This window comes from Nerophis ophidion, linkage group LG23 (genome assembly GCF_033978795.1).
Source record: "Nerophis ophidion isolate RoL-2023_Sa linkage group LG23, RoL_Noph_v1.0, whole genome shotgun sequence".
NCBI classification, from domain to species: domain Eukaryota; kingdom Metazoa; phylum Chordata; class Actinopteri; order Syngnathiformes; family Syngnathidae; genus Nerophis; species Nerophis ophidion.
Window position 1 is genome coordinate 21604865 of NC_084633.1, and position 18975 is coordinate 21623839.

At 39.2% G+C, this 18975-nt stretch overlaps 1 protein-coding gene and 1 long non-coding RNA gene across 4 annotated transcripts in view; one reads left to right on the forward strand and one right to left on the reverse strand.

Moving 5' to 3' along the window:
• The window catches only part of LOC133541705 (serine/threonine-protein kinase/endoribonuclease IRE1-like), a 71327-nt gene extending 60821 nt beyond the window's left edge, over positions 1-10506 (reverse strand). Inside the window, exon 1 of the mRNA XM_061885261.1 lies at positions 10234-10506. Coding sequence (XP_061741245.1) covers positions 10234-10305 — 72 coding nt within the window. The 5' untranslated portion in view covers positions 10306-10506. The remainder of the gene's footprint in view (positions 1-10233) is intronic.
• Positions 10507-13500: 2994 nt separating this feature from the next.
• On the forward strand, positions 13501-18462 carry LOC133541706 (uncharacterized). Of its 3 annotated transcripts, XR_009803960.1 has the most exons (11): positions 13501-13605; positions 13705-13763; positions 13841-13909; positions 14080-14165; positions 14338-14420; positions 14593-14678; positions 14851-14936; positions 16073-16157; positions 16329-16411; positions 16565-16652; positions 17840-18462. It is a non-coding gene; the product is annotated as an uncharacterized LOC133541706 (long non-coding RNA). The 3 variants fall into 3 exon arrangements; XR_009803958.1 differs by having other exon boundaries at positions 13539-13763; XR_009803959.1 differs by lacking the exon at positions 14851-14936 and having other exon boundaries at positions 13540-13763.
• Positions 18463-18975: the final 513 nt, after the last annotated feature.

Genomic DNA, 18975 nt, shown 5'->3' on the forward strand with positions numbered 1-18975 from the left:
CACTGCTTTAAATGTAACTTAGATATTGGGTTTCACTATGTAAAGCGCATTGAGTCACTAGAGAAACGCGCTATATAATTATAATTCACTTCACTTCACTTATATAAACAGAATTCACTTCCTTTCACATCTTATTCCAGCATGGATGTCAACATTGTGCACCTGTGACACTTCCCACTAACTCGCCGGTGGACTCTAAACTCAAGTCTTTGACCAACTCATCTGAAATCATTTGACGGTTCATATGGCAACAAAAATGTAAGAAGTTATAATTATCATTCTTTCTCTGTTCATCTCTGACCACGGTATACACATCTAGTTTTTGAGTCATGCGGTTTCGTAATACTGAAGAACTGGGCGGTTCCAACATCTGAGATTTTTCAGTTTCCCCATCTGGATTGAGGCCAGACATTCAGCTCAAGCACTGAAATCAGTGTTCCCTGGCAACATTCTAGCAGGGTGAAGTAGGGCTGGGCGATATATCGATGTACGCGGGTTTGTCTCTGGGCGATATAGAAATATAATTTAGAAAACGTTGCAACGTTGACTAATAAAACAAAGCAGTTTTTTTTTCTTTCAAACTGTCATTGCTCAAAACATAATGTTATTGTGATTTTTTTACCAGAATTTTTAGGCGCAGTCAAGGCGTTAAAGGGTTCCGGTTTGGTGACCGCAGGATTAGGTTTCTTCTGTTTGCAGATGATGTGGTCCTGATGGCTTCATCTGACCGGGATCTTCAGCTCTCACTGGATCGGTTCGCAGCCGAGTGTGAAGCGACCGGAATGAGAATCAGCACCTCTAAGTCCGAGTCCATGGTTCTCGCCCGGAAAAGGGTGGAATGCCGTCTCCGGGTTGGGGAGGAGACCAAGTACCTAGGAGTCTTGTTCACGAGTGGGGGAAGAGTGGATGGTGAGATCGACAGGCGGATCGGTGCGGCGTCTTCAGTAATGCGGACGTTGTACCGATCCGTTGTGGTGAAGAAGGAGCTGAGCCGGAAGGCAAAGCTCTCAATTTACCGGTCGATCCATGTTCCCATCCTCACCTATGGTCATGAGCTTTGGGTCATGACCGAAAGGATAAGATCACGGGTACAAGCGGCCCAAATGAGTTTGGGTCTCTCCCTTAGAGATAGGGTGAGAAGCTCTGCCATCCGGGAGGAACTCAAAGTAAAGCCGCTGCTCCTCCACATGGAGAGGAGCCAGGTGAGGTGGTTCGGGCATCTGGTCAGGATGCCACCCAAACGCCTCCCTAGGGAGGTGTTTAGGGCACGTCCAACCGGTAGGAGGCCACGGGGAAGATCCAGGACCCGGGAAGAGCTGGACGAAGTGGCTGGGGAAAGGGAAGTCTGGGTTTCCCTGCTTAGGCTGTTGCCCCCACGACCCGACCTCGGATAAGCGGAAGAAGATGGATGGATAGATGGATGGATGTGAATTTTTAATAATAATAATAATGGATTAGATTTATATCGCACTTTTCTATTGTTATATACTCAAAGCGTTCACAGAGAAGTGGGAAGCCATCATTCCTTCACACAATGGTGGTGGTAAGCTACATCTGTAGCCACAGCTGCCCTGGGGTAGACTGACGGAAGCATGGCTGCCAGTTTGCGCCTACGGCCCCTCCGACCACCACCAATCATTCATTCATCATTCATTCACCAGTGTGAGCAGCACCGGGGGCAAAGGGTGAAGTGTCCTGCCCAAGGACACAACGGCAGCGATTTGGATGTTAATAGGAGGGAAGCGAACCTGCAACCCTCAGGTTTCTGGCACGGCCGCTCTACCCACTACGCCATGCCGCCCCTTGACCTATCCAAGGTTCAGATTGCTTCAAATCAAATATTCCACTAAGAAAAATATTTTTGGTGGAAGATTTTGCAAATTTGGTAAATAAATAACCCAAAAAATTTATATTTGTTTGCTGGTAACAAAGGAAGTAAGAATGAATTCCCAATAAAACAACAGGGGGTCCATCGTCTGACGGTGGTGTGGCTTCAAGTGGGAATATGTCGAATACAAACAACTGTAATTTGTCAAGTGTGGGGCAAAATCGTTGCTACAAAAAGTAGCATTACTGTTAGTTTGTAGCATCATTTGAAAAGTCACCTGCTAGAGAATGAAGAGTGCTTACTCCGCATGTCAACATCTCCGCTCGGTGCCACACCAATAAAATTCCGAGGCAACCATTTCCACATCAACACCGTATGAAAAAAATAGTCAACAATAGAAGGAGATAACGTCTGCAGGAACCTTCCACATCCAGCCACCCAGAGAGGGACATGCGGTAGTCAATGGATGGATGGATTTATTTGCAGTAAAAGTTACCTAAAGATAAGTATTATACGTCAGTCCGCAGCATGACAAGGTTTGATGTTTTAATGTTGGGGTTGATTAAGCACCAGAAATACATTGGGGGTGGTTTCCCAAACATTGTCTAAATCTGCGGGTCAGAGGAACATCAACATTTGTATTTCAAAATATGGTAAATCTCCTGGGAATTTTCCAGTGACTGGGGGGGAAAAGCAGGGCAGGGTTTATTGTGTGAATGCTCCAACACATTCACTTTTATGCAATCCTCCACCAAAACAAAATGTATGTAGTTACTATTCCTGCTTAATCTTATTCTTCTCAAATGTTTTTAGACGCCCTCTTGCTGCCACATTTGTTATTGGATGACATTCTAACTTCAAAACGTTCAGGACACGTGTGCTCGCCATCCACTATTCTCCAAAAATTTCCCGTATTTCCCAAAATTCACAGTTTTCATTCATAGGCCGTTTTTCAAAATTCCACAATTTTGACATTTTTCAATCAATTTCAACCATTCCACCGACTCGGTGGCCTAGTGGTTAGTGTCCGCCCTGAGATAGGTAGGTTCTGAGTTCAAACCCCGGTCGAGTCATACCAAAGACTATAAAAATGGGAGTCATTGCCTCCCTGCTGGGCACACAGCATCAAGAGTTCGAATCACCAACAATGATTCTGCCCACTACACCCCTCACCTCCCAGGGGGTGATCAAGGGTGATGGGTCAAATGCAGAGAATAATTTCACCACACCTAGTGTGTGTGTGATAATCATTGCTACTTTAACTTTCATTTTTAACTTCAAAACTCTTCCACTGGACATTCAAACCATCATTTTTCTAATTTAAATCATTCCAAGACTTAAATAAATGGGTTGTACTTGTATAGCGCTTTTCTACCTTCAAGGTACTCAAAGCGCTTTTGACACTACTTCCACATTTACCCATTCACACACACATTCACACACTGATGGAGGGAGCTGCCATGCAAGGCGCCAACCAGCACCCATCAGGAGCAAGGGTGAAGTGTCTTGCTCAGGACACAACGGACATGACGAGGTTGGTACCAGGTGGGATTTGAACCAGGGACCCTCGGGTTGCGCACAGCCACTCTCCCACTGCGCCACGCCGTCCAAAGACTTACCAAAATTCTCGTTTTTCCAATACCTTTTTCCATGTGGAAGGAGTAGTCAAACATTCCACGAACAAAACATTTTTTTTTTAAATAGTAAAATTCCCAATTTTTATCCGAAACCTAAGAAATCCATAATGCCATTTCTCAATTTAAAATGGTTACTACTTCAACATTTCTCAACAGAGTCAAACAATTCCAACACCAACCAATTCAGCTCATTGGGACATTCATGGTTCATGATGTTTATCGTTTTCCCAAAATTCCCATTGTAATGAATGGAACACTTTTCAATGTTTCACAATTATACACACACTCACATATACATACATATATATAAATATACATACATACATATATATATATATGTATATATATATATATACATATATATGAGGCAGTAGCGATGACCAAGAAGAACGCGGAGTTGGAATATAATTACAACACTTTATGTACATATTTATATACATATTTATATAATATTTACATATTTATATAATTTGTAACTACAAGCTCCATTCACAGACAGAGTCCCATTGCTTTTATGAGCTGTCGAGCGAGTCAAAAGCCGAAAAGAAAAAAAAAGAAAAAAGTATTTATTTTTTTATTTGTGGCGGCCGTAATTTTTTCGTGGCGGGCCGCTACAATTAAATGAATGTGTGGGAAACCCTTTAAATATATATATATATATATACACACACACACACACACACATGCATACATTGCATGTGTATATGCATACATACAGTGATAAAAAATATATATAAATAGGGATGTCACAATATGAAAATTTCTTATCACGGTTATTGTAACCAAAATTATCATGGTTATCATTAATATCGCGGTAATTTTAAACGTGCTCAAAATTTTCTAAAACTACTTACACGACCACCCGCAACCCCTAAAAAGGGACAAGTGGTAGTAAATGGTTGGATGTACTGTGTGCTAGTATGTCTTCCACAGCATTTTGACCACAACCCTTTGGGGGTGCCATGTATGTCAATTAGAGTCATGTGTAAAAAATAAGGCCACCACTCGGCATGGCTGCGCTAATCAGTTTTTTGCCACATAAAACAACAAGAATGAAAAACAAACTGAATCACCCTCCACGCTCCTGTGATTAAAGCATATAATAGTTATTGTCAGTTTCTCTTCAGGGATGTGCTGACAGTCCCGAGGGTGTTTAAACTTCATTCACGTTCATTAAAGATAGCAGTGAAAAGAAATGGTGATATGGTAAAATAATATCAGCAACAGGTGCAGGTGTACCAACACCACTGAAGCGTGGGGTCAGCACAGGTTGTCGTTAAGGCAACACCTTGCACATTTTTGCCATGTACTTTACTCTCAACCAGAGCGCTTTACGCTAATATCAGTCTTTATCAACAGCTCGGTGTTGTTTCAGTGGAGTGGTGTCACGCACCTTCAAAGCTCAACTAAGCTGCAGCTTTGATAAGATCGCAAAGAAAACACATTTTTTGTATACGCTATATTTGTTTGGGACAAAAGCAGCGTTTGGGGGTTCAATCAATGACAGGCTGGCAGGCCATGCTGACCAGGACAAACAACACACCTCAGCTAAATCACACACACTACAAGAAATTAATGTGGGATCTGAACCGATGATGTCGCTGTGGCTTGTGTAGCCCTTTGAGACACTTGTGATTTAGGGCTATAGAAGGAAACATTGATTGATTGAAGAGAAAAGTACCGTATTTTTCCCGAGTATAAGTCCCTCCGGAGTATACGTCCTACCTGCCGAAAATGCATAATTAAGAAGGAAAAAAAACATATACCGTATTTTTCGGAGTATAAATTGCTCCGGAGTATAAGTCGCACCTGCCGAAAATGGATTATTAAAAAGGAAAAAAAACACATACCGGATTTTTGGGAGTATAAATCGCTCCAGAGTATAAGCCGCACCCGCCAAAAAATGCACAATAAAGAAGGAAAAAAACATATACCGTATTTTTCGGTGTATAAGTCGCTCCGGAGTATAAGTCGCACATGCCGAAAATGCATAACAAAGAAGGAAAAAAATATATACCATATTTTTCGTAGTACAAGTAGCACCGGCCGAAAATGCATAATAAAGAAGGGAAAAAACATATGCCGTATTTTTCGGAGTATAACTCGCACCTGTCGAAAATGCATAATAAAGAACGAAAAAAACATATACCGAAATTTTCCGGAGTATAAGTCGCACCGGAATATACGTCCTACCTGCCGAAAATGCATAATAAAGAAGGAAAAAAACATATACCGTATTTTTCCGAGTATAAATCGCTCAGGAGTATAAGCCGCACCTGCCGAAAATACATAATAAAGAAGGGAAAAAACATCCATCCATCCATCCATCCATTTTCTACCGCTTATTCCCTTTCATATACCGTATTTTGTGAGTTAAGTCGCACCGGAGTATGAGTCGCACCTGCCGAAAATGCATAATAAAGAAGGAAAAAACCATATACCGTATTTTTCGGAGTATAAATCGCTCCAGAGTATAAGTCGCACCTGCCGAAAATGCATAATAAAGAAGGAAAAAACCATATACCGTATTTTTCGGAGTATAAATCGCTCCAGAGTATAAGTCACACCGGCCGAAAATGCATAATAAAGAAAGGAAAAAACATATACCGTATTTTTCGGAGTATAAGTCGCACCGGAGCATAAGTTGCACATGCCGAAAATACATAATGAAGAAGGGAAAAAAAACACATAGCGTATTTTTCGGAGTATACGTCGCTCCGGAGTATAAGTCGCACCGGCCGAAAATGCATAATAAAGAAGGGAAAAAAAATATACCGCATTTTTCGTAGTATAAAGTAGCACCGGAGTATAAGTCGCACCAGCCAAAATTGCATAATAAAGAAGGGAAAAAACATATACCGTATTTTTCGGACTATAAATCGCTCCAGAGTATAAGCCGCACCTGCTGAAAATGCACAAATGTGAAGCGACCGGGATGAAGAGAATCAGCACCTCCAAGTCCGAGTCTGTGATTCTCGCCCAGAAAAGGGTGGAGTGCCATCTCCGGGTTGGGGAGGAGACCCTGCCCCAAGTGGAGGAGTTCAAGTACCTCGGAGTCTTGTTCACAAGTGAGGGAAGAGTGGATCGTGAGATCACCAAAAAAACTTCCCAAAGACTTATTTTGCTAGCTGGGTTAAGTTTTGGCACTCAAGTGACCAAGATATAACCGAGAGAATCCGGTCCATTTCCTACCGCTTGTCCCTTTTGGTGTCGCTGCAGCCTATGTCAGCTGCATAAGGGCGGAAGGCAGGGTGCACCCTGGACAAGTCGCCACCTCATCACAGGGCCAACACAGATAAACAACATTCACACTCACATTCAAACACTAGGGCACATTTTTTTTAGTGTTGCCAACCAACCTATCCGGTCATTTTTCAAAATAAAATATTTTAGTGTTGCCAACCAACCTATCCGGTCATTTTTCAAAATAAAATACTTTACAAAATAAAAGATTGTTCGTGCTCAGATAATAAATAAAACGGAAATAACTCATTATTTCTTGTGGGGGTTGGGGACCACTGGTTTAAGCGCTTATCCGGCTTAGTGTAGACATAGCCTTAGGCCTACTACGCTACTGTATTTTACTGCTGGTCATTATGGTGACACTAGGAGTGTTGTTTTTTTTACCGTGCTCTGTTTGTGTTGTGTTTGCTTGTTTTTCTTGTGTTATCTTTTAACCTGCCTATTGTACAGCACTTTGCCGACCCCTATGGTGCATTTTAAAGGCCTACTGCAATGAGATGTTCTTATTTAAACGGGGATAGCAGGTCCATTCTATGTGTCATACTTCATCATTTCGCCATATTGCCATATTTTTGCTGCAAAGATTTAGTAAAGAACATCGACGATAAAGTTTGCAACTTTTGGTGCTGATAAAAAAAGCCTTGCCTGTACCGGAAGTAGCAGACGATGTGCGCGTGACGTCACGGGTTGTGGAGCTCCTCACATCTGAACATTGTTTACAATCATGGCCACCAGCAGCGAAAGCGATTCGGACCGAGAAAGCGACGATTTCCCCATTAATTTGAGCGAGGATGAAATATTCGTGGATGAGGAAAGTGAGAGTGAAGGACTAGAAAAGAAAAAAAGACTCTACAGTGGGAGCGATTCAGATGTTATTAGACAAATTTACTAGGACAATTCTGGAAAATCCCTTATCTGCTTATTGTGTTACTAGCATTTTAGTGAGATTATATGGTCATACCTGTAAGACCTGAAGGTCGGCCCCGCACCTTTCTTCAACACCAGTCGACGGGTGGTGGCGATGCCCATCTCTGCCATTCGCAACGGACCCTCTTCGAAACACGATCTTTCGAAATGATGGCTGTATAATACACTGTACATTGTGTGTGTGGTCCAATCCAACCATGTTCGCTTGACCGCTCTGTTCCATAGTAAAGCCTCACCGTCATCTTTCGGGAATGTAAACAATGAAACCCCGGCTGTGTTTGTGTTGCTAAAGGCGGCCGCAATACACCGCTTCCCACCTACAGCTTTCTTCTTTGATGTCTCCATTATTCATTGAACAAATTGCAAAAGATTCAGCAACACAGACGTCCCTAATACTGTGGAATTATGCGATGAAAACAGACGACTTGTAGCTGTGAACGGTGCTGGAACAAAATGTCCTCTACAATGCGTGACGTCACGCGCACGTGTCATCATACCGCGACGTTTTAGCAGGATACTTCGGCGCGAGATTTAAAATTGCAATTTAGTAAACTAAATGGCATGTGTTGCAATGTTAATATTTCATCATTGATATATAAACTATCAGACTGCGTGGTCGCTAGTAGTGGCTTTCAGTAGGCCTTTAATGTGCTTTATAAATACATTTTATTTGATTTTGAAGTGTTTACTGAGATGGTAATTGGTGAAAAAAACAGCTATATTATCAAAGTAAACCGCATTGAAGTGGATGACATCATCTTTGTGATTGAATCAACATCAAGGATATCAACAACTTGCTTTTGTGCACTTTTATCTTTTAATTAAAGAAAGAAAAAAAACTTTCAAGTCGTTTCTAAAAAAGGTAAATAAACTGGAGGTTGTGTAAACAGACGCCGTCCATGTCTGTCCAGCATGTCATAGTCCACAAACTAGATAATAGCTTGGTTGGTAGAGCGGTTGTGCCAGCAATTTGAGGGTTCCAGGTTCGATCCCCACTTCCACCACCCTAGTCCCTGGACAAGACACTTAACCCACCTGCTCCCAGTGCCACCCACACTGGTTTAAATGGCACTTAGATATTGGGTGTCACTATGTAAAAGCGCTTTGAGTCACTACAGAAAAGAGCTATATAAATATAAATGACTTCAAGGCCTACTGAAACCCATTACTTTAGACCATGCAGTCTGATAGTTTATATATCAATGATGAAATATTAACATTGCAACACATGCCAATACGGCCGCTTTAGTTTACTAAATTGCAATTTTAAATTTCCCGCGAATTATCCTGCTGAAAAGTCGCGGTATGATGACACATGCGCGTGACGTCACGCATTGTAGAGGACATTTTGTTCCAGCACCGTTCCCAGCTATAAGTCGTCTGCTTTAATCGCATAAATCCACAGTATTCTGGACATCTGTGTGGCTGAATCTTTTGCAATTTGTTCACTGAATAATGGAGAAGTCAAAGTAGAAAGATGGAGGTGGGAAGCGGCGTATTGCAGCCGCCTTTAGCAACACAAACACAGCCGGTGTTTCATTGTTTACATTCCAGAAAGATGACGGTGAAGCTTTACTATGGAACAGAGCGGTCAAGTGAACACTGTTGGATTGGACCACACACACAAAGTACAGTGTATTATGCAGCGATTATTTCAAAATATCGTGTTTCGAAGAGGGTCCCTTGCGAAGGGCAGAGATGGGCATCGCCACCACCCGTCGACTGGTGCTGAAGAAAGGTGCGGGGCCAACCTTCAGGTTGTACAGGTAAGACCTTAAAATCTCACTAAAAGACTAGCAGATAAGGAATTTTCCAGAATTATCCTAGTAAATTTATCTAATAACATCTGAATCGCTCCCACTGTACAGTCTTTTTCTTTCTTTCTAGTCCATCACTCTCACTTTTCTCATCCACGAATCTTTCATCCTCGCTCAAATTAATGGGGTAATCGTCGCTTTCTCGGTTTGAATCACTCTCGTTGCTGGTGGCCATGATTGTAAACAATGTGAGGAGCTCCACAACCCGTGACGTCACGCGCACATCGTCTGCTACTTCCGGTACAGGCAAGGCTTTTTTTATCAGAACCAAAAGTTGCCAACTTTATCGTGGATGTTCTCTACTAAATCCTTTCAGCAAAAATATGTTGAAATGATGAAGTATGACACATAGAATGGAGCTGTTATCCCCGTTAAAATAAGAAAATCGCATATCAGTAGGCCTTTAAGGACATTTGTATGGCATGAAAGGGATTAAATAAACTCTGCTTCTTCCTACTCCTTTTCGGACGTGCTGTAATTAATTAACTGGAATTGTGTGATGCATTACGTTGTATCGTATGCGTGTTCGGAACAAACTGAAACTAACCTGATTACTTTTGAAGACGATAAAAAAGAAAAAAAAGGTTTTTGATTGGTCCAGAAAACTTTTATTAAAGCGCAGCAGCAGCAAAACGAGCTATAGCGATAGCTTGCTGTCGCGGTATTCATTGTGGCGCTCGTAGTCGACATTTACGGCAACATTTATTTCTTTAGTGACGAAAGAAAGTTTAAAAAAACCAAAAAAGTGTGAAAAAAGATGTAATGAATTAGCCATCTTTACCTTTTGTGGAAGAGCGGCGCAGTACAGCAACAAGCAGCACAGCAGGGCCCGGCTGCTCACTCTCCAGTCCATCGCGGCGGGTCTAAAATCAAAAGTACCACGGCTGGTTGTTGCTGCTTTTCTTCACTCCATAGATTTGACGTCAAAAATGTCGGGGGATGTTTTTTTTGAAGCGAGCTTTAAAAGGCATGGCGGGCCATAAACTGCGAGTTAGCTCTTCGCTTCCTGACATGAAACCTGCGGGGGCGGGACTTCTGGAAAGCAGGGGGCGGGGCGGAGGCGACGTCAGCCAATAGGAGAAGAGAGTTTTATTTTGAAGAACCGGATGTCCGGTGCAGGAAGTGACTTTGTTGTTGTTGTTTTTTTTTTTGTTTGTTTTTTTAAAGGTTTATTTATAAATTTCAACAATTACAAACAGTAAGTCAAACAACAATATAAAACATTATAAAACATTATGAAAACAGTACAAAACAGCGCCAGGGGGTTGTAAGTTCAAAATAATTAAAATAGAATACAAAAAAAAAATATATATATATATATGATAAACAAAATGCAAAGCCATAGGCTTATTCAGATTCATCAAACAACTTGAATTTGGAACACAGCATCATCGTTTTCACAGCTTTTTTGTTGTTAGAGGTAGAGAGCGTTTTAATGTAAAGTTCCAGATCTTTTTTAAAGGCACAAAAGATAGGACGGGTATTAAGAAACTTACATTTATGAATATAAAACTTAGCCAATAAAATAATGAGGTTGCAAAGGTAGAATTCCTTTTCAAATTTTTGTTCATACAGTGTAAAACCCAAAAAATCACATCTTTAAAGTAAAGCACAAATTTGTCATAAATATTGTCCAGGATGAAGCGACAGATGCCTGCCATAGTGATGGAGTGTTTTCACAAGTATAAAACAAGTGGTTGACAGTCTCTGGGTGCATGTTACATAACATCAATGTCCTTATATCTAACCATCACAGTCTTTACAGGGTAATAGCGATGGATGATTTTAAATGATATCTCTTTGACTTTGTTGGGAAGTAAATACCTGTTAGGAAGGGACCACGTTTTGATCCAACAGTTGTCATTTACAACATTATTCCATAAGGAAATTACATAGGAGACAGACACACAATCATTTTGGAATAAGCTGCGGATTTTTCTGTTATTTTTTTGATCAAAGCAAAGTTTCCCCACAGGAGACTTTGTAGTTTTTTCGCAAGTTTATTTCGTCTTCTTTCGGGCTTTTGATGAGGAGGTAATAGTTCTTCACTGCTCCGTGTTTCTTAGTGCATACTTGCCAAACCTCCCGGATTTTCCGGGAGACTCTCTAAATGTGGGTTTCCGGCCATATAAATAAACAAACATTGATTGATTGATTGATAGATAATATATAGTGATGGATTCCATTGCATTTTTTTAAAATATTTTGTTTGTATTTGCTATTTGCAGGAAGATTTAGACCACTTGCAATCTCAGAGAGTTTGTGCGCGGCTTGCTACCTTAGCTTGGTTGACAACCACCCTTTTACACTTCGGGAAGAAGTCACGTGACAGAATACAAGCAATTGAATGACAAATGAAACCTGCACATCTGACGTACACTGTGATCTTTATCCATACTTGCCAACCCTCCCGGATTTTCCGGTAGACTTCAGAAATTCAGCGCCTCGCCCGAAAACCTCCCTGGACAAATTTTCTCCCGAAGCTGGAGGCCACGCCCACTCCAGCTCCATGAGAACCTGACTCAATGTTGTGACTCTCTTAAACAGGACAACACTGCCATCTACTGTACATAGAATAGAATGTAAATATATTCTACATTTAAGTGCAGTCAAGGAACATGCATTAGGGAGTCTGTTCTGAAGCCCACAGTAAAGAGACATAACTCCATCACGTCGCCTGGTTATTGATTCCAACCTAATATATTACACCTTCGACGAGCAAAATGAAGAAATACGCATGCAAGTTCCAGAACGATTGGAAACAAGAATTTCAGTTTATCCAGGAGAGTTCGAAGGGAAAGGGGTATGTTGCCTGTACATTTTGTAGAACAGACTTCTCCATTGAACACGGTGAATGGATATACTCAGCCATGAACGGTCAGCGAAGCACAAAGCGTCCGCAGCGCAGCACCGTTCACAACCCAGTATTATGGCCCACCTCGCAAAATGGAGACCCGATGGTGTAACTTATGCTGAGACAAAGATGGATGGCTATGCTGGTAGCTGGAAGCAACATCCCGTTCTCATTTGCGGATGTCTGCAACAAATCCGTGAAGGATGTTCCCGGATTCGGAGATCGCTCGCCAATACGCAAATGGCAGAACAAAGGTTATTCAAATAGTGAAAGATAAGTGTTGTTGTTGTTTTTTAGTAACCAGCAAGCACAGTACAGTTAGTAGAACAACTGTGTTTTTATTACTGTGTATTTGATAGTTGCCGTCTGAAATTCAACTATTTCTTTTATTTATATATATATAATAAAATAAATATATGTAGCCAGAATTCACTTAAAGTCAAGTATTTCATATCTATATAAATATATATATATATATACATATATATATCCATCCATCCATTTTCTACCGCTTATTCCCTTTCGGGGTCGCGGGGGGCGCTGGTGCCTATCTCAGCTACAATCGGGCGGAAGGCAGGGTACACCCTGGACGAGTCCCCATCCCATCGCAGGGCCAACACAGATAGACAGACAACATTCACACTCACACTCACATACTAGGGCCAATTTACTGTTGCCAATCAACCTATATATATATATATATGTATATATATATTTATATAGATATGAAATATATATGAAATACTCGAGTTGGTGAATTATACGCCACCCCTCTTAACCACGCCCCCCACCCGAACCACGCCCCCACCCTCTACCCCCCTTTACACTTCCCGAAATCGGAGGTCTCAAAGTCGGCATGTATAGTGTAAATATTATTTCAAACTTTCATAATACTTTAAAAGTTAAAACATTATGTTGTAGGCATAAGTGATGAGTTGTTTAAACTATTTTTTTATGCACAATTTTGTTAAGTAAGGATTAGAGCGTCGAATGTTTGGTCATAATTACGCATGGTATTTACGCAAGTATCACTCCGCCAGAAAGTAGAGACCTGTGTATATTTCCAACACAGCTATGTGGATTTGTACATTATCATTTTTTTGTGCTAAAACGTTTTTGTTTATGTTATTTAAATTATTATTTTCATATGAATGAATGTTGTTTATTTTCTCTTCTTTCGGACTTCTGATGAGGAGGTATCACTCCGCCAGAAAGTAGACACCGGAAGTGGTGTAAACTATATCCTGGATCAGTTTGGGCTTGGTCGTTGAAGATGGAGGAGCACGCTGCTTACTCGAAGTTGGGAGCTTCACTATTCCCGATAAATATATCATATTTTTATTTTCTAGTGCTATTAGTAACATAACAAACTGTTTTGATTTTATTTCTCTAAATCAGCCCTCGTGCGTCGCCGGTTGCGTCATCAGTTGCGTCGCTGGGGGAAAAAAGCGCCTAAAGTAAGAAACTGTTTTAATTCTAAACATCAACAAAAATGTATGGTTAAACGTTTATTATTGTTTGGTTTTTGTTTCAGTTAGGAACGGAGGTCAAACCGCCAGCCACGTGGCGGCCCACGCGTGTGAAGGCCTGCCGGCGTTTAAGTGTAAGTATATTTTCAAAATAAAACAGAATAGTCTAGTAAATGATGATACTGTGCGTTAGACTTCTGATGTGTAATGAAGTTTACTTCCAAATCTGATTCAAGACATCAAAAACGTATGGCTATATATTACACGTGTTTTACTAATGCGTTTATATATTCATTTATTTTAGGAATGGACATCAAACTAGGTCAGTCAGCCACTGTCATAAATCGTGGACTCTTACTGTGAAGGCCTGCCAGCATAACGCTTCATTAAGTAAGTACATTTTCAAAATAAAAATACCTACTATACTAAATGATGATAATGTGCGTTAGACTTCTGATGTGTAATGAGGTTAACTTCAAAATCTGATTCAACCAATGAAAAACCTATGGTTGTATATTGTACATGTTTTACTAATGTGTGTTATTTATTCATTTATTTTTAGAAATGAACATCAAACTAGCTTGGTCAGCCACTGTCATAAGTTTTGGACTCTTATTGTGAAGGCCTGCCAGCATAAGGCCTTAAGTAAGTATATTTTCAAAATAAAACTACAAACTATAGTAAATGATGATATCGTGCGTTAGACTTCTGATGTGTAATGAAGTTAACTTCAAAATCTGATTCAACTCATCAAAAGCTTATGGCAGAATATTGTACATTTTTTACTAGTGTGTGTTTATTTATCCATTTATTGTAGGAAGGAAGATCAAACTAGATTGGTCAGCCACTGTCATAAGTCGTGGACTCTTACTGTGAAGGCCTGCCAGCAGAACGCTTCATTAAGTAAGTACATTTTCAAAATAAAACTACCTACTATAGTAAATGATGATAATGTGCGTTAGACTTCTGATGTGTAATGAAGTTAACTTCAAAATCTGATTTAACCAATGAAAAACCTATTGTTGTATATTGTAGATGTTTTACTGATGTGTGTTATTTATTCATTTATTTTTAGAAATGAACATCAAACTAGCTTGGTCAGCCACTGTCATAAGTCGTGGACTCTTATTGTGAAGGCCTGTCAGCATAAGGCTTCTTTAAGTAAGTATATTTTCAAAATAAAACTAGAAATTATAATAAATCAGGGGTGTCCAAAGTGCGGCCCGCAGCTAATCGCCACACATTCTGCAAAAATTGCAAAATTGATAGTATTGCAAAAAATAAACATTTAAAATAAAGTGGAATGAGGTGAAATCTAATGAGGGAAAAAGTGGCAATGTTGACACAAAGCTGCCATGCAGGCAGTCTTTTTTTCCTTTTCTTTTTTTTCCATTGCTCCAAAAAAAAGGACAAAAAAATCTGGTAATTATTGCTTTAAAATTATCACTTTAAAATGTTTTATGTGGAAAAAATATTGCATATGTTGTGTGGTTGCCATATAAATACATCAAAATTTTGACAAAAGAGCAAAAAAACTAACAAAATAATAGTTCAAACTTAAAACGACAGATATATCGGAAGTTGATCTTGAAATTCAAGTGTTAAAAGTAAAAAAAAAAAAACTAATAAAAATGCATCACTTTATGAGTGGGGAACCTTTTGGATCTCAAATATATTTAGTAGGATTTTATTTAACTTTTCACTGTGATTACTCATAAATATTAAATCATTAAAATCAATGGTGTCCTGCATTATTGATCTTTGAGGGCTTTAATTGCTAAATAAAGGAACTCTCCTGAATGAATCAATAAAGTACTATCTATCGATCTAAATACTCCATATTTCAGTTTTTCTATAAAATACAAAGTTCTCTTTGACAGAAAAGGCATAAAACCTTATTTGTTTTACTTTAAATCAACCTCAAGTTGATATAGAGATTTACTGTAAGCATTAAATAAAAAATGATAATAATTTGACTTATTTTTAACATTTTAGTGACTGAGACCCTCTGTGCTCCCCAGGAGCCCTAAAGATTAAAAAAAAAAAAATCCATATATTTGGTTATGGTTTGAAAATGAAAAATATCAAAATGGCCCCCGCATGCTTCAATTTTTCCTTCTGTGGCCCTCTGTGGAAAAAGTTTGGACACCCCTGTAGTAAATGATGATAACGTGCGTTAGACTTCTGATGTGTAATGAAGTTAAACCTTTAAATCTGATTCAACCAAACAAAAACTTAAGGCTGTATATTGTACATTTTTTACTAATGTGTGTGTTTTATTTATTCATTTATTGTAGGAATGAACATCAAACTAGATTGGTCAGCCACTGTCATAAGTCGGGGACTATTACTGTGAAGGCCTGTCAGCACGAGGCTTTAAGTGTAAGTACATTTTCAAAATAAAACTACCATATTATAGTAAATGATGATACTGTGCGTTAGACTTCTGATGTGTAATGAAGTTAACTTCAAAATCTGATTCAACTCATTAAAAACTTATGGCTGTTTATTGTACATTTTTTACTAGTGTGTGTGTTCATATATTTATTTTAGGAATGAATGTCATAGTTTGGCCAGCCACTGTCAAGTCGTGGACTATTATTGTGAAGGCCTGCCAGGACAAGGCTTCTTATAGTGTAAGTACATTTTCAAAATAATGCTTTGATTATAAATGATATTATTGGGTTAGACTCTTATGTGTAATGAAGTCAACTTCAAAATGTCATCCAAACCATTAAAAACATATGTTGTGTGTTTTATTAATCTACATATATACATTTGTGTTTTAGGAATGAACGCCAAACTAGTTTGGTCAGCCGCTGTCCTAACTCGTGGACTATTATTGTGAAGGCCTGCCAGCATGATGCTTCATAAAGTGTAAGTATATTTTCATAATAGAAATTGTAAATTACAGAATTTCCTTGAATTGCCACCGGGGCGCTAATTATTTTAAGACCTCTTCGCACTCTGGCGCTTACCAAAGGCATGCGGTAAATTCAGGCCTGCGCTTATAAATTTAAATGTGGTGTAAGGGTACCATCATGAAAAGCACATTTAATAAAAAAAAACATGTTATGGTCTTACTTTTAGAAGTGAAGTTATTTATATTTCTATATCGCTTCTTCCTCAAGTGACTCAAAGTGCTTTACATAGTGAAACCCAATATCTAAGTTACATTTAAAGCAGTGTGGGTGGCACTGGGAGCAGGTGGGTAAAGTGTCTTGCCCAAGGACACAACAGCTTTGACTTGGAAGGCGCATGCGAGGATCGAACCTGCAACCCTCAAGTTGCTGGCACGGCCACTCTACCAACCGAGCTAAACCGCCCCTTTACTTATAAATGAAGTCCATGTGCAACTCCTTTGAATCAAAAGCATCGATAACTTGTTTATGGAAGTCTTCCTTATCTTTCTTCAGTTTTCAAATGGAGATCTTCCTTTATTACCTCCTGCTTCCATTGAAAGTCCAGTTTAGAAAACAGTTTTATTTTAGATATGTAATCCTCCATGTTTAAAGTGCAAGCGAGAGGAAAAACTTAATGATGGCTGCTCACTCTTGCTGCTTGTTGTCACTTCTTCTGCAGCCGAGTAGTCGCAAGAAGGATCACTACCGCCCTCTACCACCAGGAGGCGGGAGTCATTTAATGACTCATATTTGACACACGCAGCTACGGTATATTAATAAAACATAGCTGCTTACTGTTCTTTTTGGCATATTCAATAGCTTGGACCTTAAATCCTACTGAATAGCTCTTAATCTTTTTCCCTTTATGCGATTTCAAATGATTGAAATCAGCCTCCTCCATTTTGAAAATGATGACAGGTGAAGTGTCACTCGTGACGTGACGAGTTTGACCCGACGGAAATTCTAGACATGCGCTAATAAAAATATTTTGCAAAACGAGTTTGACCCGGCGTTAATCCTGAGCTGGCGGTAATGCTAAGCATGCGCTAATTATTTTGCGAACAAGTTTGACCCGGCAGTAATTCTAGGCAGGTGCATACTATATACCCGGCGGCAATTTATATATTCTATATTAATAGCTTTCTTTTTATTTCTTTTCAGATGCCCCCTGGATGGCTTGAAGAATGCTGCTTGACCCCAACAAGCAATGAAACACTTGTCTAGTTGTGAGCATGAAATGAGGTGTAATAAATTCAAATGTTTTATCCTAGTTTTTTTGTCGTGCATCTCATTCAGCACCATACTTAAAAACCTGCGTGAGCATTTGTTGTCACTCAGATAAAGAATGGTGCCAGAGGAAAAAAAAGTCTTGTTATAACTGGAGTTTCTTGGCCTTCTCCCAAGTTTCTCTTTTAAAGCATGACACAATCCAAAGTTGCCCAGAGCAACTGATGCCATTCTTGGACATTTTGCTCTTGTCACATGTTGATAGTAAAAAAACAATTCCTCAGCGAAAGAAAGTACTTTTATTGATCCACCAATCACTGAACACCACAATGATTTCCATCACAGTGCAGGTAAACTTGACATCGATGGTTGCAAAAACAAATTATTGTGGAGGGAATGTTTGCTTGTTATAAAGGCACTTTCTGCCTTGCACACAAAAAAGCAATGAATTGTATTTTTTCTCATTTTTGTTTTGCATTACAGAAATATCAGCGAAAAAGAAGCATTGACATTGAAACTGTATGGCTAAATTCCAGTAAAAACCATGTTTGTGTAAATCAGGGGTGTCCAAAGTGTGGCCTGGGGGCCATTTGTGGGTCACAACACATTCTAAAAATACTAAAACATTTTTTTTAAACATTAAAAAGTGTAATAAAAGAGCAAACAGGTGAAATGATACAAAAAAAGTTGCATTGTTGACTCTTAATACTTTTTCATAATTTCTCCAAAAATAATGAACCAAAATCAATGTTGCTATAAATTGATTTAAGCACAAAAGGACACAAAACCTTAAATATGAAAATTTTAAAAATACATATTCTGATTGCTAAAATGAATATATTAAAATAATTACTATATATATATATATAGAGGCTGATAGAGATTTAAGTGTTGAATGAAAAACAATTTTTTAAAAGCATGACCTTTTTATGAGTGGGGCACTTTTGGATCCCCAAAATTTTAGTGGAATTTAACTGTCTTTGATTTAAAAATATATATATATAACATTCAAATCAGTTTTGCTATGAATCAATGATAAATTTAGGTATCCAATTAATTTACGTAAAATA